Source organism: Lygodium microphyllum, chromosome 17, assembly GCF_053477565.2.
Source record: "Lygodium microphyllum isolate KBCC chromosome 17, Lygodium_microphyllum_v1.1.10, whole genome shotgun sequence".
Lineage (NCBI taxonomy): Eukaryota > Viridiplantae > Streptophyta > Polypodiopsida > Schizaeales > Lygodiaceae > Lygodium > Lygodium microphyllum.
Window position 1 is genome coordinate 3,472,661 of NC_141151.1, and position 25,173 is coordinate 3,497,833.

At 42.5% G+C, this 25,173-nt stretch overlaps 1 protein-coding gene across 4 annotated transcripts in view; it reads left to right on the top strand.

The window, feature by feature from the left end:
- Window positions 1–12,504: 12,504 nt before the first annotated feature.
- Window positions 12,505–25,173, top strand: part of IPK1 (inositol-pentakisphosphate 2-kinase 1) — a 36,845-nt gene continuing 24,176 nt past the window's right edge. For 2 of the 4 annotated variants that reach the window (XM_087696918.1, XM_087696922.1), the window contains exons 1-2: window positions 12,505–13,002; window positions 14,222–14,261. In XM_087696918.1, coding sequence (XP_087553044.1) covers window positions 14,254–14,261 — 8 coding nt within the window. In that variant the 5' untranslated portion in view covers window positions 12,505–13,002; window positions 14,222–14,253. The remainder of the gene's footprint in view (window positions 13,003–14,221; window positions 14,262–25,173) is intronic. The other 2 variants (XM_087696920.1, XM_087696921.1) reach the window with 1 other exon arrangement.

A 25,173-nucleotide genomic window follows, 5' to 3' on the forward strand; every position in this document is an offset into this window, starting at 1 on the left:
GGGTGAGGTGAGGCATGCAGTGTTTGTTGTGGAGGGATGGCCCCCGTGATGATATTTGTCTTGCTTCGACTGCGGGGTGTATTCCAACCATTAGCAGATCTTGGCTTATGCTAAGTTGCATGGACTGGTTATGATGGAGTGGAGCAGGGCTCGTCCCCAAAAGGATAGACCGAAAAGGGGAAAGGTGTATAGAAGGGGATGGCGCCCCGTCTACACCGTCAGAGATGTTGGTCAAGGCTTCCTATGGCGGTAATGAGGGTTGCATGCCCTCCTCGTGGAGGCAGGAATGGTCACACGACTTCTAGACGTGTGGTGAGAGGAGGACCCGAGGAGCTTAGCCTGTCAAACCCAACTCTTCTCCATGCGCTTGACTATCATTGCTTGTGTGTGTTGATATTATCTATACAGGGTCACAAAACTCGTTGTTTATTTATGCATATATTTATGAATCCATGTCACTTCATGAGGATAAAAACCAAAACTCACAATTGTACTGTAGTGTGGCACACACATCTAGTACTCGTGGCAGCTTACTCAATAACAATCAATATTTTGCAACATCGAGTAGCATGGTACCTTGTCCGAGTCTACTGGCAACATGTAACTCCTCCTCAATGAGGACCTTATCAGTTAGAGAGTTCTCTTGGCTAGTTCAAGCTAAGTCCGTACCCCGAATGGCAGTCAGTATTACTTGAATGGAAGTTGGTGCCACATAGGTTGGGTCTCTTTGAGATCACCATTTGGCCAATCACTCCTCTGTGACTGTCATAATCTGGGCTCCTAGTTTGGCCATTGTAACACGGTTTTCAAACCAATGTTTTTCGAATTAACTTCAATGCTCTGATTGTTGCTTCAATTGCTCTATCTCTAAGAGATTTGGTTGGCAGAGCACATCATTGAATATCACAATTAAGCATAGTTCATTGGCTTCCTCGTCAGAGATGAGCCACATGCATTCATGCAGGAGCCTGTCATAGTGCTCGTCAAGATGTTCTTACTATTCCCAGGATAGGGAAAATGGCAAGTATTCTTTCAACTGTCCCCTAGGGAATGCTCCTATGTCTGCAAGGACGTAGACACGTGAAAATACTTTGAGTTTAGCATCCAACTCCGTTAAGCATTCTGCAACACTTCTATGTTCAATGAGGGCTTGCTCGGTTGCTATCTCATGCAAGGTTCTAGGAGTTTCCCTAGGCTTTAGCATAGTTGGGGGCTCAAGCCTAGATGAGCAAGATTGGTCAATTCTGGGGTTGCTTATGTCCTCAGGGTTTCCATGTTTCTCCTTAGGCTTTGTTATTGCATCATGGTTCTCCTTGGATGTGACTGGTATAGATTTGTCACCCTGTTGTGATAGTGGTCGTATCCACTCTTGATTGGTCAATGCAAGTTCTGTTGTCGGTGAATTGAGTGTTGCAAGCAACCGCCGCTGATGGTGATGGTTGCTCTGACTTATCAGAGCACACAGATGTGTCTGAGGTTTCACCAATGTTAGGAGAGATGGCAATGGACTCATTGGTAGATGGACTCAACGCTTTATTCCTCAGCTCTTCGGCACCCTTGTCTCAATCTTCTTGGGGACAACAACCACTTGCAACTGCTATTGTTGTTTTTGTTCTTTTCTCTTCTTTTTCTTGGGCAATCAAGGTGTATCCCTTGAAGACTCGAGACCTTGAACTAGGTTAGTTGTTGTGTTTGGTTGGGCCTCAACATTATCTTTCTCTAATGTGTCCTCATGGGGCATGGCTGCGGCTTGCTGAATAGCCTTAATAGGTCGATTGGTCAGATGCGCCCTCTCCTTGGCCACCTCTTTGAGAGATTTCTCTTGAAGCCTAGGCTTTAGGTGCTTTGGGAGTGTTAGAGGTGTCAAGGATGTTGGTTGCGACACCTCTTCCACTAGTGAATGGCTAAGGACACGTTCCGCAAGGGGCATCATCACGGCCAACAGTTGTGATTGTTGCAGTTCCTGATTGGAAGTAGTAATGACCAGTTCAGCGGACTGGCCATTATTGGTAGACTGTAGTGTCAAGTCCTTAAGAAGATCAGAAGTGGCCGTTTCTTTTGTTGACCTTTGTGCATTCACTTGTGCAGATCGAGTCTCGGTTATTAGGTTGCATAGGCATATCCTTGGGTCGAGAGCTATGGGTGGTGTCATGTCCCACCTCTTAGACATTTGGAAGCTTAGATGGAGATAAAGATTGGGATTGAGCAGCTACACTTGACAACTACTGTTGTGCTTCCTGTGTCTGTTTCAGGAAAGAGGAGGTAGGAGACTTGGGACTCCTAAGTGACTTTGACACTGGCTGGAAGATGTACTCATGGCTATTAGATGATTTTGCCATTTGCTTTGTTGAGCATTTAGCCTTGCCATGAGCAATGTTATGCCTACGATGCATGTTATCCTCTTGGGAAATCAAAGGCTCCTTCAGCACTCGTGGCTTTTTCTTACCCTCAATGATTACATCTAATATCTACTCATCAAGCACGCTAGGCTAAGGATCTACCCTTCAAATAGTCCTGTTTAGTTTCTTGATTTCGATCGTGAGGGGCTCGGTCACTCTAATGTTTTTGACTCGAAACTTGGTTTTTCGTTTAGATTTCCTCTTATGCTTCTTTGCTCTTGATACAACCTGGCCTTCAACTGATAGGTGAGGTTTTAGCTAGGGGTTTTGGTATCCAAATCCATTGGTTACCTGCGTAATACCCTTGAGCACGTAGCAACGCTTTGGATATCCATCGCAGTGTTGTGTTGGCTCTCCATCAATACCTTCGTCTACAAGGCTTGGGCTTCTTTTGTGGTCTTCTATGATATTTGTAAGTCCAAAGCCTATCCTTGGCATTGCCTCTTAACCTCCTTGTTTCAAGCATGGCCTCGCTCACTAGTTCTCTTTGTTCAACATGCGCTTCTATCAACTCTTTGACCAAGTCCTTGCTCTCGTTACTAGGCTTGCCTTGTATGTCGGAATATTCTATCTTTCCCTCGAGGTTTAATGAGGTCACCCTTACTAAAGGTTGTGATTATCCTCACACCCAGTAGTGTCAAGTGTATCCTTTGTGCTATGTAATCGGCCTCGCACTTCATTGCCCTTTTGAAGGGTCATCCTATGAGGGTTTCCTTTCTGCAATTAACACTATTTGGAGGGAAATGGAATAGAATAGACAAGTTTTCAGTTTCAATGGTTACAAGGATTTTGCACTTCCCCATAAGTGCTTGTGAGTGTCCCCCATAAGGATTAAGAGTTCCATCAGTTTGGTGCAAGCTTTGGTTGGCATAGTAGGGTCCATGCTTCACAGGTCAAGATATTAAAATTAGCTCATTCGTCGATGAGAGCGTCGACAAAGTGCTCTCTTTTTGCAGTGAGTTTGACCCTAAGATAAGTAGATGGTACTATGTCTTCGTCTTCCAGGCCTTAACTTATCATTTTAAGCCTTTTGACAAATGCCCTTGAGTCCCCAACTACACGACCAGATGTGGATTCTCCATTGATATCTTGGATTGTCTATGCATTGCTATTCAAGGTCCATCTATCGTCAGGACCGTCATATCTAGTCATCTCGCAATTGTAGCTTGAGGTTGTTGCATTCCGCTTTGACTGGATGCAGTCCGGACGCAATCTAGACATGTTTTTGTGGTATGGCCTTTTTGCCCTTGTAGGCTAGATTGGCCCATTGAGGTTCTAGGGTCTCTGTTTGTCTTTGTTCAAGTATGGGCTTTTGGTTGCTCTTTTGCAATTGAGGATCCATGCTTATGTAGAGCCATTACTACAATAGGATCTAATTTGGAGGACCTGTCTCACGGCACATGTTTTCTCTCCAATCTACTTGGGGGAGGTGCGAAGGGGGTAGAGCCCCCTCTGCGAGGGTCCCGGTGGGGCAGTCCCCCTCAACCCGCAGGGCCGTTATGGTAAATGCCATGCACGATTTGAAGGACCATACATAGCAAGTTTTGAACTACTTGCTCTAGATTTCAGTCTAGTAATAGAACTATGATGTGCTTTTGGCTCTATGTGGTCTCTGGTCGGTTTCAGAATCTACAGGTTAGAATTTTAAAAAAATCCAAATTCAGCCCAGCAGGTTCGAATTGTAGGGGTCGAGTGGTAGGCATCCGAGTCGGTTGGTGTTGGGCTGAGTCACTCGGCGAGCCGAGGGACGAATATCAAGTTGGTTTGGAATGCTTGATTCGAACGGGTCGAGCGAAGGGCATTCGGCTACGATGGGCTGAATGGTTGATTCGGCCGAAGGCCGATTGGTGACTTGTCCAAGTGGGGTTGGCTGAGAGCTTAGTGTCCGAGTAGGCCAAGGGCCAAGTGGCCGATTGGATTGAGTGGTCCGAGGGCCGAATATAGGACACCAGGTCGAGGGCTGATTTTGGGACTCGGCCCAAAATCCCTGTCACTCGGACGAGACAAACACGATGCATCTTTTCCTTGGACTTCAAAGAATTTGTCGCACCAAGTGATTGAGGCCTTCCTACTAGTTGAGCGCCTCCAGATCCAAGCTACTCATGTAGGGAAAGGTGTGGAATTACCTATGGTGAGCAAAGAACTCCTCGATGGCAAGATCGAAGCGGGTCCACGCAATGAAGCTCTCTCTCCCTCTCTCCAGCTCTCTTGAAACCCTGCAATGCAAAATGTGGCCTTCCTTGCCACTCGTAGCCCCTTATCACCTTGCCCAAGCCTATACTCACCTTAATCTTTCTCCCCTCACCAATATTTAATTCAAAATTTGATTTTTTGCCCTTCTTTTCCCTGTTTTAGCCTGTTATACAACAATAGAAAACCCTATTGCATGCTCCAATGTTTTGCTCTTATCCTTCCTAAATGCAAGAAAAAATCATAAGGGAAATACCTACACTACTCTAACATGCTTTTCCAAGTTCAAAAACCAAAAACCTAGTTGCTAAGGAGATCAAATACCTCTTCAAACTCCCTCGCTTTCTACCTATCTACTTCAAGCACCGGTTCGGAAAAAACCCTACTTCAATGCTCAATTCGGAGCGCACAAGTGCTCAAGGCTTGAATTTATCAGTCCCCCGACAATAGAACCAAAATGTGGGAGCTCTCGCTCAACCGCCAAGACCCACGGACCACTTATTGTTTCAAGTGTTCCAAGCCGAGCACTAATGGCTACCTCTCATATAGCTGACGTGCCATCCATCTCTGTGGGTGTAGTGAGCTTACCTCCATGCCCAATCGAGTTACCTCCTCTCACGAGAACTCCGGTAGCTCCACAATCCAAGTGCAAGCTTTAAGTGAGCTCCATCCTCAAGCTCCTTGCTCCAAGTTCCATTGCCACGAGCAAGAGAAGAGAAGAGAAGAGAAGAAGAGAGGAGAAGATGGAGAGCTTCTCCTCCCCGATCCCTCACCCTCACACACTCACTTCCTTACACTCTCACACTCCCTCTCTCAAGCACAAGCTCAAGCAAGCAAGAAGAAGAAGAAGAAGAAGAGGAGGAGAGCCACTTTTGGCCACACAGAAGAATGAGCTTCTCATTCACTTTTCAACTTTATATACAAAACCCTAAATCTCTTTTGGGTGATCATCCCCTTATCCCCTTTTTTACATGGCTGGCCGTGGCCTAGGCCCTTTTTCCCATTGTCCTCCTATCTTCCTAGCTTCCTTTCCACCGCACGTCTACATTTACGAATTGCACGAGTGAGAGCCCTGTAATCTTAAAATAAATCATGGTGCGCCCTGTGAGTTTTTTACAAAAGTATTGACTTGCACTTTTTCTCCTGTGCCTTTCTCCTTGATTTAGGACTTTTCTGCACTTCTTATGTTTCCAATTCTTCTTGGCACTCCTTCATCTTCTATTTCACTTTTGCCTTGGCCTTGTCTTCTACTTTATATTTTCCATCTTTTTCACCTTGTTCGTTTGAGGGTTAACAGTGCTCCACAAGGCATGTATTTATAAATTTATTAATCTTCAAGCTCAAAAATAGCCCAATTTACAATTAGCATGATTTGGCTTTTGCTTTTGCTTTTGCCCAAATAAAGAATAAAGTGGTTGGGCGTCCAAAAAGTCGGGTTGTGCCCAAATACAATGTCCAATAATGAAATATTTAAACCGAGTGCCTATGCACATACAAAATAATAAATGTTTGTCAAGTGCTTCAATAAATAAGCGCGCCTAAGTAAATATTAGCGCCACTCCTTTAATAATAAGGCGCACATCCATAAAAAATTATAATTTCTTCTAGGTAATTTGAATACACGCCATTGCCCAGTGCTTCCCAATGCCACCGCTGCCTGCTCTACACATCAACTGAAGCATTCACAATTGTTAGAAAATAATAAGATTAAACTAACAAAAGTGAATACCTAGCAGTCTTCAGCTACAAAATAAATAAATAGGTTGGAACTCTGTCCTAATCTTAATTTAATATGAGTGCACTCTAAACTCATAAACGTCCATTAATTTAAATATGTATTTTGCGGAATCACCCATTATGGAATCACCCACGTGCACATTAAATTAATTTGACGCCCGAAAAGGACATGCGTCCCTGTCAACTTCTTCGCACAAGGAATCCACCTTGTGTACGAGCCCCAACAAATAAATGTAGTTTTACAAATCCACCGCAAAATCTTATGAACTCCATCGTGGTATAAAAACCTCACGGAATCCACCGTGGAATATGCCTCTTGGAATAACTCATCAATGAGGGTAAATTAAGCAATGGAAATTTGAGCACCTAGTGTGAATACAAGGATCACTTGGCAAACCTCTAGAGTGAAAAGAGACTTCCTTGGAAGCCACCATATCCTACTTGAATTGATTGGTCTTATCAAGACCCTAGTAAAAAAGAAAGTGATAGAGACCATGTCTGCTTCAAGCTCAAATGCAGGCTTGACCCTAGCAAATTTCCAACAAAGATCTAGTAGCTATTAGCACAATACAATCAGAAGATGAAGATAATGCATGTGGGAGATCATCACATGAGATAATATTAGATTTGGAAGAGGAAAGAAGACTAGGAAAAGATCTGCTATAGCAAGTCGCTAGATTCATGTAAGCATAGAGGACCGATAGGCAAGTGAGAGAGGCTCAACTAAACCAAGTCCAACGTACCTTAGCATTTGTAGAAAGAACTAGACTAAGAGCACACACCAATCGGAAAAGAGTCCTCAAAGTGAACCTCACCCTAGCCAAATTCTTGACCAAGTAGTTTATTAAATAATTCAACCAACGAATAAAGTAGTACAACACTATTACCTCAATCTCGGGTTTAAAATGGCACTCAACACTAGAAACTAAGTGAAAATTCAACCAACGAATAAAGTAGTATAACACTATTACCTCAACTCTCGGGTTTAAAATAGCATCCAACACTAGAAACTAAGTGAAAATCCCTATAGTCACAAAGCATACGAAGAATTACAAACAAGAGGACAATCTCTATAGGTTCATGGAAATGGTTCACTTTGCAAGCATGATGGGAAAGGGTCAATTATTAGATTATGAACAATGCTAAACAACATCTTGCTATCAAGTCTATCAAATACATCCCGACTTACATTGCACCTATGGCCATGTAGGTACTTGCCTTGACCCACAATCGACCGTTGGCTCCATTCGTATCTAGACCGTATCTTTAGTGAGCAAGAACCTCATGTTGCTATCAAACTAGGCTCAAGGTGATATCCTAATGGATATCCTGACCTACATAACACATGTAGGTGCCCACCCACATATATGGATCATTATGTGGCATTCAAGTACAATCCTCACTTTTATTATTGTTCGTTGCCACATTAACCATGTACTATACCACAATATATATCAATAAGGTGCACCTACATTACAAGAAAACATCCTCACACCTCAACATTAACATCTTCCCAAGTCATCCCTTGGAGCCCTAGGAAGTATTGCATTCAATTAGGTGGGGGGAGGGACACCTCAAAACTAATCTCATAACAAAAACAAAAAACTAGATAGTTCAATAGAAAAACTACATATTAGTAGAAGGCAAAAAAAAGGGGACAATTTTTTTGTGCATAAGCTGAATCTAAATTGTTATATTATAAAATATATATTTCCTTGATATCTCACCATCACATGATGTAGTAGGTTCTTTGAAATGGTAGGACAAGGAGACTAGGTCATGCAAGAGAGAATGATCAATCCCTATCTACCATTTATAGATTAAGAATAGGCCAAATACAATTTGAAGATAGAATTTAGGAGGTATCACCACTTCCGATACTATTGGATTCACAACCTTGAAAAAGTAGTGGCCAAGGATGCAAAAGCAAAAGATCTTGTGGATAAATATGGACTGAAGACATGTATAAGCTAGGGATTCAAGAAGTTTTCTATTACTAATGTGGGTGTAACTTTAGCATATCATGAAGGCTTGGGATCATTTTCTAGTGTTTTGAGCCATGTTCACATCAGTAATGCACTCCTTTGATTATAGATGGAGGAGAGAAGAGTGATGCACATCCTAGACTAGTTGTATGACCTATCCCCATTGTACCAAGAAAGAAGATGGGTTTGGGATGGGTGTTATTGCTATATAAATACAAATCATTTCCACTACATCCAAACAAACTTAAAAAGAATTCAATGGATAGAGAATGTGAAGGTCATAACTGCTTTCATATTCACTCCATCAAGAAGAAATGCAAAAAAGGGATGGGACTCTCTGCCTTTGCATCGACTACCATGGGCTAAACCAAGTGACAATCAAGAACAAGTATCGGATTCCAAGGATATATGAACTACTTAACCACCATCTTTTGGGATCACATATCTTCTCAAAAATTGAGCTAAGATCAAGCTATTACCAAATAACAATCAAAGGAGAAGACATTCCAAAGACTTCCTTCAACACAAGATATGATCATTATGAATTTATAGTGATGTCTTTTGGATTAACCAATGCACCTACAACCTTCAACAAGTTAATGCAATATATTTTTTGGGCCTATCTTGATGACTTTGTCCTTGTTTTCTTTGATAAAATCTTGACCTACTCAAAGAAGGACAAATATTATGAGCCGCAACTCTGAGTCATCCTTGAAACAATGAGGACACACAAACTTTATGCCAAGAAGAAGAAATGCGCCTTCTTCAAGAGGCATATTGAATATCTTGGATTCATAGTATCTAATGAAGGGATTGTAGTAGACCCTACCAAAGTCAAGGATGTGTAATAATGGGCACCTCAACAATGGTTAAGGAAGTCTGAAGTTTTTTAGGATTAATCGGATGGTATCGAATCTTTATCAAGGACTATGCCTTGATTGCTACACCCCTAACTGACTTACTCAAAAAGTAAGTTGCTACACTGAACAATCTAGTTTTGAGAAGCTTAAACAAAGCTTAATCACAACTCCTATCCCAAGACTACCTAACTTGAGCCAAGAATTTGAAGTTGTGACTAATGCAAGCTCTCTTGCATTAGGTTGTGTAATGCGAGAAGGTCATTCGATAGTCTATTCTTCTAAGAAGCTAAAGACTCATGAGAAGAATTATGCTACTTACTCTAGAGTTACTTGATGTAATTCATGCTCTCAAACTATGGAGGCACTATTTACTTGGTAGCAAATTCACTTTAGTCATTGACCATAAGAGTCTCAAATCGATCTTCACTTAGGTAGATCTAAACATGAGGCAATGACAATAGATACAAGTATTACAAGAGTATGATTTTGAGATCAAGTACAAGCCGAGTAAGGAGAATGCCTTTGTGGATGCCCTAAGTCGCAAAGCATTCTCAATGTCCTCATCTTAGAGGAACTCTAAAGCAAGATCTCTGGCAGCTATGGTGTCAATACTTATTAATTTGATAATAGAAATGGCCAAAGAAGAGGCATAAGGATCTAAAGCATCAACAAATGATAAAAGAGACCCTATCCAAGGACAAGCTCAAGTATTTAAACTTCTTTGTAAAGGAACAACTTGTTTACTTCAAGACAAGACTATCCATACCATCGAGTCAAGCGGGAAAACCTAAACATGCTAAGATTCCAAGAAAGCTCCAGCCACTTGACATTCCACAAATGAAATGAAAATTTTATGAGCATGCATGTTGTAGTTGGATTACCCTCCATCTAAGGAGGATATAACTTAATCTAGTGATTGTGGATATGTTGAATAAGGTTGCTCACCAATCAAGACCAACTATAAGGCTTCAGAAATCACAAGGCTCTTTGTGAAAGAGATCTTTAGGTTGCATGGATTGCCTAAAAGGATTGTCGATCGAGATTCTCTTTTCACTTCATACTTCTCAAAGAGCTTGCTTGAGGCCATTAGTACCCAACTTTATTTCAGAATAGCCTATCATCCCCAAAATTGATAGTCAAACTGAGTGGGTGAATCAAGTCATTGAAGACATACTTAGAACTTATTGTTGCATGGAACCAAAGCAGTGGATACGATACTTACCTTTGGTTGAATTTGCCTACAATGCATCCTATGATCAAAGCATTTAGATGACCCCATTCCAAGCTTTGTATAGACAAGAATGTCTAGCTCCATTGAACTTTTTTGACCCTACCCTAAGGGTAGAAGCTTCCAAGAATATGTTGGAAGAAATAGATGAACAAGTTAAGGCTATCAAACAAGATATTTAGGCTGCCAAGGATTTGCAAAAAGCATATGTTGATCTAGGAAGACAAGAATGAATCTTCAAGGAAGGAGACAGTTTTTGTTCGTGTTTATCCTAAGAAGAGTTCCTTGTCCTTGGGACAATTCAAGAAATTAAGCCCAAAATATTGTGGGCCATACAAGATTCTCAAGTGTCTCAAACTCATGCCTATAAGTTATAACTTTCTAAACACTTGAAAGTCCACAATATAGTTCATGTTAGCTTATTTAAAGGCTATATAGCCAACCCTAATCACATTCTTGATTATTGATAAGTTGTAATGCCAAGCCAAGGAGTCCTTGAGCTTCAACCTAATAGGATACTTGATGTAAAAGAATGCACCCTTAGAAGTAAAACACTTAGGGAGTACCTCATCTAGCGGAAGAATTACCATGAAGAGGATGCTACTTGGATTAATGAGGAAGCCCCGTGTAAGCAATATCTCTAGTTTCTTTCAAGATGAGAACATCTCAATTCCTCTAAGAGGAAGAAGATGCAATGTTCCTCCCCCTTGATATGAATTCTTATTTATGAGAAAAAGCAAGATAATGCAAACAAACTGCACTGAATCAAGTTGGTACTATCATTCACAAATCATCATGCATCATCATAGTTTCAGGCCATCCTGCCTCAATCATGTCGATACCATACAATTGTTCGATAAAAAATATCATCGAAAGGATCAAGAGTGAGAGGGAGTTTGTCACATGAGGTGACCATAAGTTGCAACAAGAGGGGAAGGATAGCCTTTAGCTAAGGCTTCGCAAATGTATGATTCCCATGTACCATTTCCACATATGCATAGAGAGAGAGAGAGAGAGAGAGAGAGAGAGAGAGAGAGAGAGAGAGAGAGAGAGAGAGAGAGAGAGAGAGAGAGAGAGAGAGAGAGAGAGAGAGAGAGAGAGAGAGAGAGAGAGGGAGGGAGAGACAAACTACAATTTGAACCTCTTACTTGATGCTAATAGCATTTTGGGAAGGTCAAGGTAAAGTCAAAGTGCAAGTTTTAAACTGTGTTGGAATTATTTGATTTGTTATTTTTTTGGAGCGCTTCAATGTATTATTTTTGGGCATTTGCACTATTTGTTGTACTTCATGGACTAAAAATTTTTGTAGTCATGTTGAAGGGTGTAGATTGTGACCTATTGCTAGGCTGCCAAGCTAGATGTAGAACACACCTGATTCATTGAAGCTAGGAGAGAGGGGGGAACTTGTAAGAGAGAGAGCGCAAGAGAGAAAATATAAAATTTAAAAGAGAGAGGGAGAGAAGAAAAAAAAAGAAGAAAAGGGAGGAGAAGAAAAGGAGAGAGAGAATATAAACATAAAGAGAGAGAATTATATAAAGGGAAAAGATAAAATTTACATACTTTGAAAGGGAGAGAGAGAGGGGGGGAACATGTAGAGAGTATTATAAAGAGAGGAAAGATAAAAATTAAAAAGAGAGAGACAATAAAAAATAGAGGAGAGAGAAAGAGAGAGAATAAAAAATTTAGAGAGAGAGAGAGAGAGAGAGAAGGAAAAGAAAAGAGAGAGAGGGGAGAATAAAAGGAGAGAGAGAGAACCAAAAGAGAAGAAAAAATAAACTAAAATAAAAGGCAGAGAAAGAGAGAAAAAATTACACAGGGAATTTGGAGAGAGAGATAGAGAGTAAATAAAAAAAAAACAAAGAGGGAAAAGAGAAGAGAGAAAAATGAGAAATTGATTGTTGAACAAAATTAATGTGCGATGACAACTTCGTTTGCCACGTTGGGGCACGCGTGCAAAATGCTAATGTTTTATTATTATGATACGTGTTATTCCACATGCCATGACCAATGGCTAATTGACGTTCCATAACCATGCCAAATGTTATTCCACATGTCATGTGAAAGGGCTAAAGGAAGTCTCTAACACATGTTTATGTCGCTCACTTTGACATACGCCATACATGTGACACACAGTGGCAGTGTCTGTGTGTGTGTTACTGTTCTGTGTGAACGGTAACTCACTCACACACAACACACACACACTCTCTCTCTCTCTCTCTCTCTCTCTCTCTCTCTCTCTCTCTATCTTCCCCCTCGCTTTCTCCCTCACTTTCTCTCTCAGGAGATTTCCTCCCTCTCCCTCACCCTCTCTGGAGTTCCTCTCCTCTTCCCGAATTGGTACTCTCCTCTTCGTGCTATGGTCGTTCCGCATTTCTGCTCACCTAGACCCGAGGATGCGATCATTATTGCTTTTTGCGTTGTGCGATCACCTGCAGTGGCTTTTGCATTGAAGGAGAAGGAGAAGAAGCAGTAGCAGGAAGGTGTCTGAAGACAGACAACAGGCAAACACGCCTAAACAGGGAAGACCACCATTAAAGGAAGGACGGTGATACTCAGGAGCCGCGCTGGTTGACATCACCACATTTGCGGACCGCCTACCACAGGTCAGTCGATCGCCTCACCATTTCTTCCCACAGGATTGATCAAACGAAAGATTGAGAAATGTGTGCCAACAGTGAAGTTTTTCCTCTTAAGGTGTCTACCTATCGATCGAGCTACCTGTGCAGAAGCTATGAAAAAGTTTTGTTTTTAAAGTTAAATATTTCGAGGTATCAGCTCTAGGACGTTTGCTATCTTTGCAAGCATGGATCACAGATTTGTTTATGCAGAATTTTGCAAGTCGATGAACGCTTTGATGACTGCGTCAATAGACACTTTCAAAGGCTTAAAATCCTGTGGACTTTCCTGCCAGATAAAGATCCTGACGCTTTAGAAGTCCTTGCCTATAGGATTGGTCAAAGTTAAGTATTCAAAAAGCTAGATAAGATTTATTAACCGATTAACAGATTTTGAAAATGAAAACTCCTAATTGACATCCTCAAGTGTTAGTTGCCAAGCATCTGGAGAAGATCTGATGTGTACCTATTATAGCTTATGAAAGGAGGACCGGAATATTGAGAAGCACATTGGCAATGGTAAGTGTATGTTTGACTTTATAGGCTCCTAACTATGTTCAGTGTAAGAATGTGCTGCAAATACCCATTTGCTCTGAGGAAGTCAGGGAACGTGAATTGAACACCTTCAGTTCCGGGTGGTGCTCATCCACCTTCAGCGGAGGCTCAAGCTCCATCCTATCTACCTTTGGATTAAACAAATGATGGGGTTCCTACCCCTACTTACCAAGGTGTTGATTAGCTGGTAGCACAGTTTGCCTCCATGGCTTTACCTAGTGGACCTGCTAGCCATTCCATTGTGCCCCAACCGACATTTATTTGGACAAGCTCAAGGTGGAGGTAGCACTTTCACTCCACCAGTTATGGACAACTCTTACATGTAGTGGATTTCGGATGTATTCACCTTGTATCCAATGTACTATGCTACAGTACCTTTGCCATGAGTTCACTACTTAGTGTACTAGTCACTATGAGATGTATGCAAATGAGAATGAGTTTTACCCAAGCATTGAAACTATACATTTACATTAGTTTATGATCAGTTTGTGATCAATTTGATATGAGTCTTGCATTAGTTTATGATGAGTCTGGAATCAAATTTTGATCAATTTCAGCTTAGTTTCTAATTAGTGAGAGATTAGATTATGGTCACTTTTGGATAAGTTTTGTACTACTTTCTGATCAAGTTTTGCACTTGATTTGTGATCAGCTTGGGATCACATTTGCAGTAGATTGTGACCAATGTTCAGGTCAGTTTATGATCAAATTATGCTCAATTTTCAATGGTTATCAGCTGGTTTCATGGACAAGAGCATGTTAGTGAATGCCATTGACAATTTTGGCCATGGTTTATGTTGAGTTTATGCTTTACTATAGTTGTGAAGTTAGAACAGTTAAGAAGCATAAGTTATGGATGCATCCAATGAGCTTCTAGCGACAGTTCTAGACCGATTCTCAGTTTTATATTATTTTTATATTGGCTGGAAATTTTCAACAAGTTTTGGGCATATGGCATGGTTAGACAAGAGTGGCCAATGCTGTGACTGAGATGCCTTATGGAAATTCTAGTGCAGTATGCTTTTGTTTTGACACAATATAGTGCAATCGAGAATAATTGTAGGGATTTCAAGGGAGAGGTTTATCACAGGGATGTGAAAATTGTGAAATGCTTTAATCTTGCTAGTAATATTTTTTAACTTAATAATCAAATGTGCAAGGTTGCTAAACACATGTAATGCACATGGCAATTATTTCATGGTTGATGGTCATAAACCTTGATGAGTTAATGGACATCAAAGGCAAAAGTGTTAGAGAGTCATTTCCTGGACAGCAGAGTGCCACGTCAGTAGTACGGACAATGCAGAGGAGCCATGTCAGCAGGCGCAGGTGCCACGTGGCACAACAATAGTTGGATATGATTTTTTTGCAGTCGGCTAGGTTTTTTGTAGAGTCAGCTACATTAAATGCAGTCGACTTGATTCTGTCTATTTTTTGTGATATTTTCTTCTATTTATTGTAGATTGATCCAGCACTTGAGATATTCTGGATTTTGAGATGTGATAGAGACAGCCTGCTGTGATTGATGGCAAGTGGGTTGACGGAGATCAAGGTCCTCAAGGCGGAGACAAACGCATATATTTTCTCTGCACCCGTGTATATTTCTGCACTTCTATACAGCATACTACATTGTAGATTTTTTGCGTTTCACTGTCTCCTCTCTCTTCTCTCTGTGTTCACTCTCTCTTAGTCTTTGTTCCACGCTTCCGCATCGCTGCACTCTGACACGGTTTTAGAGTGGTGAAATCGGACTGATTGATTGAAGAACCTACCTAAAGAGGAGATTTCAGCACTTCTAATTACACTGTAGATTTTTTGCGTTTCACTGTCTCCTCTCTTTTCTCTTTGTGTTTACTCTCTCTTAGTCTTTGTCCTACGCTTCCGCATCGTTGCATTCTAACATGGTTTTAGAGTGGTGAAATCGGACTGATTGATTGAAGAACCTATCTAAAGAGGAGATTTCAGCGCGACACAAGGCTGCGTTTTCAGCATTCGAGGGCGAGTGGGAGGGCTGCCCATTGGAACAAGGCTGAAGCAAGTGTGGGCGTGCGGGAAAGGAGTCCAGCTGGTGAATTTGCTTCAGGTTGTTGCTGTTCGAAGTGGAGGAAGGCTGTGTTTTAGGCCTTCCACTGCAGATTTTACCTTTCCTTCGCCTCTGGCAGCTGAAGAAGGTTTGGGAAGCGGAGGAAACAACTCTAATAGGTTGTGTTTACACAATCAGAGGGGGCTGATTTTGCGTTTGTGTAAGCATTGTAGGTGAACACGTCTACAGAGACTGATTTGAAGTTCAAGGAAATCATGGACAGGAAGATGCTTGTTCTATCGGCTCTTCCATCAGATCAAAAGCTTGATGGCGACGATTATCGCACTTGGCAGGTGATGATGTTGGCCATTCTGGAGTCTTATGATTTGGCAGAGCTTGTGATGGAGGAGATTAACAAGCCCTCGGTAAGAGATGAGTCCAAACTCTCTTCCAATGCTTGTGTGGAGTTGACCAAGGCCTAGTCTCATTGGGACAAATTGAATACCAGGATTCGTTATTTTCTTTTTCTGTCTCGCACTACAGTCGTGATAGCTCACATCGAGCACTTGATGGTGGCTCAAGAGATATGGTTAGAGCTCGACCAGATGTATAACCGGACGACCTTGATAAAGAGGGTCTCTTTGGAGGTACAGATGCGGACCTTGTTCATGAATAAGTCTTCTTTGCTTCGGGAACTCATCAACAAGCTTCGGCAGCTTCAGATGCAAGTTGAAAATGCGGGGAAGCTTATTTTCTCCGAAGACACGGCGATCACTTTGTTGTTCCAGTTACCGCCATGATTCGGTATCTTTTATTCCGCTCTTATTGCATGAGGACAGGAGTCGACTCTTCGTGGTTTCTATGGTCCTGGATCAAGAGGAACAGTTGAAGGGACATAATGCTTCCAAATCGGTGGTTTTAGTTGGTTAAGCCTCTCAAAAGAAGGGGAAGGACCAAAAGAAGAAGAAGGAGGACAACAAATCCAAGAAGGACAAGGAGAAGGAATCGACTTGTCATATTTGTGGTAAGACCGGTCATTGGAAGGAGAATTGCCCTGACAAAGACAAGGACACCAAGAAGAAGGATACCAAGGATTCTGGAGCGGTGGCTGCACCCTCAACAGTTGCTTTTCTACACTTAGCAGTTATTGAGCACTCTACACGGAAGACTTTTGATGTTGCGATGACAGCTCCCCAGGCTCGAGAGTGGATTGTGGACAGTGATGACTCACGGCACATGACTCTTTCTCCTGTTGGTGTTACCCATTTGCGACCTTCATGTGGATAGATTCTCATTGGAGACAGCTTTTCTGTGTCTATTGCTATGCGGGGTGAGATGCAGCTGATTCCAGATGGACGTGGTGATATCCACACTTTCGAGGTGTTGCGTGTACTAGGCTTGGGGTATCATTTGCTTTCGGTCCATAAGATTTGTTCTCTTGGTCTCTTGGTGGAATTTGACAGTGATATTGTTCGAGTTCTTGATCGTGGATCAAGGAAGGTTCTTTCTTCAGGATATAGTGAGAACGACATCTACAAATTGAGGTCTTCTACAACTCTTAACTCTCTTTTTTTAAGGTGTCGCGAGGATCGTTTGTTCGAGGTTTGCCGGACATAGTAGTGAGCCATCAGCCATGTGTCTCCTGCATTCATGGGAAACTGCATCGGGATGCGATTTCCAACAAAGCTTCGAGGCGGTTTACTTAACCTATACAGCTTGTATCTTCGGATCTTTGTGGCCTGATGAGGAGCGAGTCCTTGAAGGGAGCTTGTACTTCATGTTGATCGTAGATGACTATAGCAGGATGACATGGGCCTATTTTTTGACATTGAAGTCGGAGGCTTTCTCCCGCTTTAAGGATTGGCTTCTCTTTGAGGAGAACCGATTTGGCCGGTGATTGAAGACCTTACATTCAGACTAGGGCTATGAATTTATGTCTAATGAGTTTGCTGGTTTTTGTGCAGATAGGGGTATTCACCAGGAGTTTGCTAACACCAACACTCCTCGAGAGAATGGCATTTTGGAGCGGAAGAACAGAAGTGTGATCGAGATGGCGTGCACCATGATGGAGCATCGACATGCACCATGATGGAGCACCTACAAGGGTTGTGAATTTATGTCTAATGAGTTTGCTCGTTTTTGTGCAGATAGGAGCATTCACCAGGAGTTTGCTAACACCAACACTCCTTGAGAGAATGACATTTTGGAGCGGAAGAACAGAAGTGTGATCGAGACGGTGTGTACCATGATGGAGCACCGGACATACACCTCAGTTTTTGTGGGCCGAGGTAGTGGCTATCGCAGTTCACATCCTCAATCGATCTCCCACTTCGGCCGTTGATAGGATGATACCTTTTGAGGCTTACTTTGGGACTAAGCTTGATATCTCTTATTTCAGGATCTTTGGATGTGACGCCTATGTGCACATCCCGAAGACGCAACGTGACAAGTTTGCGGCGGCTTCCCGCCGACAGATTTTTGTTGGCTACAGCTCCCAGTCCCAAGGTTATTGTTTGTTTGATCCTGTGAAGCGGGATGTCTACATGAGTTGAGATGTGCGGTTCGTGGAAGTTCCGGCCACGGAGGGGGGTGAGAAGCACCCCGTCCTTGGAGATCCAGAGGGGAGAGTTGGGCTCTTGAGACAATTCCTTTGGAGCTAGAGCCTTGTGATGGAGATTCTTCTTCTGATTTTGAATCTTCCCTTCCACCGGCCACCCCAGTGGAGCTTCCGCTGATGGATGTTCCGGAGTCTTCAGCAGGTGGAGAGCGATGGGGAGAGGTCCGGTTGTCTCCTTGTTGGGCCCGTGATACACTCCGAGATTCAGGGATTGAGGGGATAGATCCGAACTGGAAGGCCACTTCACACTCAGATTCTTCCTTGGCGGATGGTTCCTGCTACCATCAGTTGATTGGATCCTTGATTTGGCTACTCAACACCCGTGTTGATCTTTGTTTTGCTATGGGTTTTTGGGAGGGTTCATGAGTGAACCCAAACAGGTGCATTGGCAGGCTGCCTTGAGGATTCTTCCGGTATTTGAAGGGGACTTCTGACTTAGGGATTTTATATTCCGTAGGTACAGATGCTTTAGATCTTGTTTTTGCTGGTTGGAGTGACTTGGATTGGGCTGGTGATGTGGACCACCGGCGGTCTACTACAGGCTACTGTTTTATCTTGGGTACAGGTGTTATCTCTTGGAGTAGCAAGAAGCAACCCATGGTAGCCCTTTCTTCTACTGAGGTTGAGTATCGGGCCGCGTCTTCCACCACATGTGAGGTTGTGTGGCTTCGGAGATTGTTGAAGGAGCTTGGCTGCCCTGGCAATGAGAGTTGCATTGCCTTGGTACGGAATCCTGTATTCCATGCCCAGACAAAGCACATTGAGATCCAGTATCATTTCATTCGGGAGAAGCTTCTGGATGGGACCATTGATGTGGAGTATTGCAAGACGGAGGATAATCTTGCAAATTTGTTCATGAAGGCACTTCCCCAAGCTCTTCTTTGGAGACATGCCAGATCCCTCAGTCTTTTGACCTGTCCAGGATTTGAGAGGGGGTGTTAGAGAGTCATTACCTGGACAGCAGCGTGCCACATCAGTAGTACGGATAGTGCAGAGGAGCCATGTTAGCAGGCGCAAGCACCACGTGGCACAGCAGTAGTCTGACAAGATTTTTCTGTAGTTGGCCAAGTTTTCTGTGCAGTCGGTTGCAGACCTGATTCTGTCTATATTTTGTGATATTTTCAGTGATAGCTTGCTATGACTGATGGCACGTGGGCTGACGGAGATCGAGGTCCTCAAGGCGGAGACAAACACATATATTTTCTCTTCACCCTTGTATATTTCTGCACTCCTATATAGCATACTATGCTGCAGATTTTCTGTGTTTCACTGTCTCCTCTCTCTCTCTCTTCTCTCTATTTTCACTCTCTCTCAGTCTTTGTCCTACGCTTCCGCATTGCTGCACTCTGACAAAAAGTTATGGCAAGTTATGCTAGTTGGGATTTGGTTGTCAATTGGCATCTGTTTTGACCCTAGGATAGTTAGTTGGCCATTAAGTGTTAGTGGTGATACTAGGGATGCATTTTGATTGGGGATCAATTTGGTGCTAGTCTAAGGGTCAATTGTGATTGGGGACTACTACATGTTGCAAATGGCCTAGCCACATTTAATTTTGGGTAGGGTTAGAAGGGCTGAAATTAATTTTGGTTCTAGTCTAAGGGTCGATTGTGGTTGGGGACCATTGCAAGTTGCAATTGGCCCAGCCATTTTAATTATGGATTGACATATTAATTTTGGGTAGGGTTAGAAGGACTGAAATTAATTTTCAGAATCAATTAATTATGAAAGTTAATTTGATAGCTGAAAATTGTAGGAAAATGAGATTAAAGATTGCCACTTGGCAAAAATACCCATGAAATTGAGAAAAGCATTTTCGGGGCTGGTGGAGAGCCCTTCAGTGTTAGCAATTTGAGAGAGAGAGAGAGAGAGAGAGAGAGAGAGAGAGAGAGAGAGGAAGGTTTACGCTGCCAGTCCAATTCTCTTCATAGATTAGCATTTGTTGAAGGTGACAGCCATTAGAGGGCTCCAAGAGGCAAGTGATTGCAGAGGGACTCCGCTGATCCAAATGCTCCTTGCCGTTACAACCGATCAGCAAGCAATTCGGGCCAATTGTCCCTTGATCTTCGCCTAGGACTTGTACAAATGGGACCACATACTAGCCAAATATTGCCCCGAATCAAATGGGATGGGTCGGTATCTGAAATCCTTGACATTTTCTTGAATTTCAGCCGCTGATTTCAGTGTAATGCCTCTATTTGGCCAGCATAGGTCCCAAGGTGGTTGCTAAACCCTAATTTCTACAAAGAATTAGGGTTTACAGTAGAATTCTCATTAATGTCCAGCAAATCTGACTAAGAACACCTTCAATTGTCTGAGATAAGCTGAAATACCTAGGGGATAGGTTGGAGAAGGTGAGAGAATGCTGAGATGAGAGAGAAATCAGAGTTTCCTTGCGAAAAATTGCTTCCAATTCGCTTGCTGCCCACTCCAACTAGCAATTAATGTAGGTGCCTATTGTCTAGAGGCATAAAACCTGCTGTTGCCTGCATTACATGCTGCTGTCTCCTATTCCTAACACCTAAATTCGTCACTTGGTTTTGGAGGGCTCCTTGCAGCTGTCACTTGCAGTCAATGGGCTCTTGTAACTCCCCAAAATTGATTAGTAGTAGCCTCTTCTCTCTTGCTACAAGCCGATGAATTGAATGAGACTCTCCGGCCCCCAAATATCCTTCTCTACCATTGTATGGGTATTTTTGCCAAGTGGTAGCTTCTAATCCCATTCCTACAGCATAATGGAGTAGTGGAACGGAAGAAAAGGTCACTTACGGAGATGGCAAGATGCATGTTGAAGAGAATTTGCTTAATTTTTTTTTGTTCGATGTTATTCTTTGTGTCCCTTATGTTTTGAATAGGTGTCCCATGAGAGCTTTACGCACCATCACTTCTTATGAGGCATGGACTGGCTCCAAGCCTTCTCTCTCTCATAGGAGAATTTTCGGATCATTGGTGTTGGCTCATGTGCCTTCTCAAAAAAGGCTTAAACTGGATAATAAGGCTGTTTGCTGCATATTTATTGGATATAGTGCTGAAAGTAAAGGATACCATCTTTATTAAGTGTTTACAAGCAAGGTTATTGTTAGTAGAGATGTTATCTTTGCTGAAAATGCTTCTCACCCCTTGTCGGATTGTCAAAAACAGCGTACTATTGATGCTTAAGATATTTTTGACAGCCTACTACCGCTTTTCTATAGTGACTCTACGGTTGATCCTTCTTCTCAGCCTTCCTTTCCAACTTCTATCGATACATTACAATAGTCTATTCAGCCTGATTTACAGTCACGACAACATCATGATACCTTGTTTGAAGAGCAACCCCTTGTTCTTGATCAATTGGAGCATACAAGGGTTGAAATAAAGAGTCCCTTCTTGGCTGCTAGACACTCCTTAGGACAGCAAGCAAGCTCTTTCTTTGGCTACCTGCACACAAGCCTATGCTTGTAAGAATCAAGGTAATCTTCTTGCATGTGCATTATGATCGTTGGGTGGAAGCAATGAGGGTAGAGGTTGATTCCATCCATTTGAATGACACTTGGGAGCCATGTGACTTGCCTCATGCAAGTGTGCAATAGGTACCAAATAGGTTTACAAAATTGAAAGAAAGTCAGATGGTTCTATTGACAAGGACAAAGCCCGCCTTGTTGCCAAGGGCTATGCCCAATAACAAGGAATCGACTTTGAGGAGATTTTTGCCCCTACCTCTTGCATTACTACCATCAGGAGTATTATTGCCCTTGTTGCCTACTTTCATTGGGAGGTGCTGTCACGAGGACGTGAAAATTTGATGCTTTGCTTATGTTTAATTGACATTTGATTAAAGGATTAATCAAATGTGCAATTCAAAGATGCACGTGTTGCACATGTGAGGTGCAAGCTACTTTTTTACAGTTGAAGGTCCAAGGACCCTGTGAAAAAGATGGGTGTCAAAGGCAAAAGTTGTAACAAGTTGCACTCATTAGATTCTAGGTAAATTTTGGTGTCAGTTTGCCCCTAGGACCATTAATTGGCCATTAAGTGTCAGTGGTGACACTAGGGACTAGGCATTAATTAATGGATTAATGCTTGTCCAAGGGTCAATTAATGCATGGGACTACTTTGGGTTGCAAATGGCCTAGCCAATTAATTTTTGGATAGGCAAGGTCAATTTTTTGAGCATGGATTAAGGGTTGAATTAATTTTCAGAATTAATTAATTCTGAAAATTAATTAAATGGCTGGAAATTGCTGAAAATGGATTATGAAAGCTGCCACTTGGCAAAACTTTCCCATGCAAGTGGGGGAAAGCCTAAATAGGGCTGAAGGGAGAGGGAAATCTCGTTTTTTCATTTTGGAGCTGTTGGACTGTTGCTGCCAGCTTTTGGGGCCATTTCCCAGCCATTGGAGACCATTTTGGTGATGGAGATTGCATATTCTTGACCTTGGGAAGCTGGCAATTGCTGTTGATGCACTTTCTCCTGAAGATCACAGTCTCTGATGCTCCTATTGTTGTTGGTGCATTCGTTTGGGATTGGTACAGCAGGGCAGCAACTGACTTTGATCAGTTCTTCGCGACAAATCTCAAAATTTTCTCTCTCTACAGCATTCTCTCATCTCCTTCAGTCTATGCTCAACCATTCGGAGGAGATCTCAGTCATTTTTGGTGGGCTGATCTGTAATTTCTTTAGTAAACCCTAATTCACAGCAGAAATTAGGGTTTAGCAGCCACCTTGGGATCCGTGCCAGAGATTGAAGGCTCAAGGGATTGAAATCAGCAGCTGATAATTGAAGATTATCAAGGGATTTCAGGAGCCAGCCCATCCTAAATTGATTTGGGGCAGCATTTGGCCAGCCAAGGGTCAAATTGGAGAAAAAGTCCTAGGTGAATCAAGGGGCAAATGACCGAAAAGGCTTGCTGGTCATTTATGATAGCAAGAGCAATTGGTTAGTAGGAGGAGATTGAAGAATCTCAAGTTGTACTCCTTCCAATTGAATGAAAGCTAAAGAAATACCGTAAGGGGTGCCAGTTTGGGGCCAACAGGGAGACTACTATCCAAGGATGTTATGGTAAAGTGTGTATTTCATTTTATGTGCATTTATTTATTGCTGTAATTAACTCTTAAATCAGGTTATCACCACCCATTCCAAGAAGGAAGGCTGGTTTCAGGTGCATTAATTGGACATCAAGATGACATTTCTCCATGGATATCTCACTGAAAAGGTATATTTGCAATTAAAGGCTCTAAGCACAAAGTTTGCCATGACTCGTCTCGAGAAGACTTTGTATGGTTTAAAGCAAGCTCCATGGGCTTGGAAGTTGGTATGCTTGCATACATTCTCATCTATTGCATCTTGGATTTCAGAATAGTCCTACTGAGGCTACTCTTTGCATTCGACATTTGGGATGCTTTACAACTAATTAGCATTTTTAAATAGCTCCAAAACATGCTTAATTAATGAAAAACACAAATTTGGTGCATGGTTCTTCGAAAGAGTTTCAGTGGTCCCCCAAAACCCTAATTTTTTGGAGCACCATTCAACATTTATAGATGGACAAGCTACCCACCATTTAGCCTCATCCTTTTGTGTAGGTTTCTCACTCTATCGTGTAGATTTCAGCCATTAGCCACCCACCATCACCGACTGTGGGCATCACTATCCAACCCTAGGTGGCTTGTTTTTAGTCATCGCTTTGCTGTTTGGAGATCTCCATTTGCTGCATTATAATAGTACTTGATCAACTTGCATTTTCAGCATTTGGTGCTAGGTGATAGATTGTTACAATCTCCCCCATCGGGCAACTGTTGTAGTACGTGTGTTTTTGTTGTCTAGCAGGCCGTCTACACCAGCAAATACTTCTCTTGTTATCGCCTGACAATTCTTTGCCTTGGGTGATTAGTTTTTAGCCTTTCTTTGGTGGTACATTGTTGCATTTACTAGATTTCAGCCTCTTATTGCTGTGTTTTGGTGACCAACCTGCTGCCCTTCATTATTCAGCACTCTCTTATCTCCGATTGGTGGTTACTGTACTTGGGATCCGTCTCCAGTGGATGTCCATTGCAATGCTTTGCCTTTGGGCATTCTGTATACTCTTACATTCATTCACTTTAGAGTTTCTTCTCTTTGTATTTGTGTGTGTTTGAGTTTTGAGTTTTTGCATTTTACATTTTGTGTTTTGCATTTAGAGTTTGAGTTTTGTTTGTCTCTGTTGGAGTCTTTGTGTTTCAATCTTGGTCGTACATGTTGTGTTTCCTTAGTGCAAACCCTAGCATATCCTCACAACACTAGGGTTAGGGTTGGTTTTAGGCATAGTGATAGGAAACGGTCGGAATAGCCCCCCGGCACGCGGAATCACCGTCCTCGGCACGAAGTCGTCATGGGATGCGTTGCAAATTGGTGAAACGTTCCTTGTCCCGTTTCAGATAGGGAATGCAGTGTTCCTTGTTTGAAATGGGATAGGGAATGCCATGTGGCATCCACATACACATACCTTTGGCCGGCCGCTGCTCCCGCCCGATCGTCTGCGACTGTGCGTTTCGCCTGCCTCTTGCGTGCTGCTCTCGCCCGAAATCGTCTGCTCGTTCCTCCCCCTTGACCAGTCCGCACAGCGCCCCCCGTTCCCTGTTGTCCCGCGCGAGTCCTAGCCTCCAGTCCCCCCGTCTCCTCCCGCCTCCAACCTCTCGTCTTTCTTCTTTCTTCTCCCTTCTCTTCTTCCTTTTTCTTTCTCTTCACTTCTCCCTTCTCTTCTTCCTTCTTCCCTGGACTTTCTCCCTTCTCTTCCTTCTCCTCTTCTCTTGAGTCTTTCTTTTTCTTCAAGTTCCAAGACTCTTGAGCGAGTCTTGACTCTTGAGCCTTCTTCCTTCTCTCGAGACTCGAGTTCTCACTTCTCTTGGGCCATTTTTATTTCAATTTTCAACGTGAAATGGCTTCTTCTTTCCGCCCCGCTCGTTGGGCTGGTGGTTGAGGAAGAAGGTCCGATGATTGGTCATGGT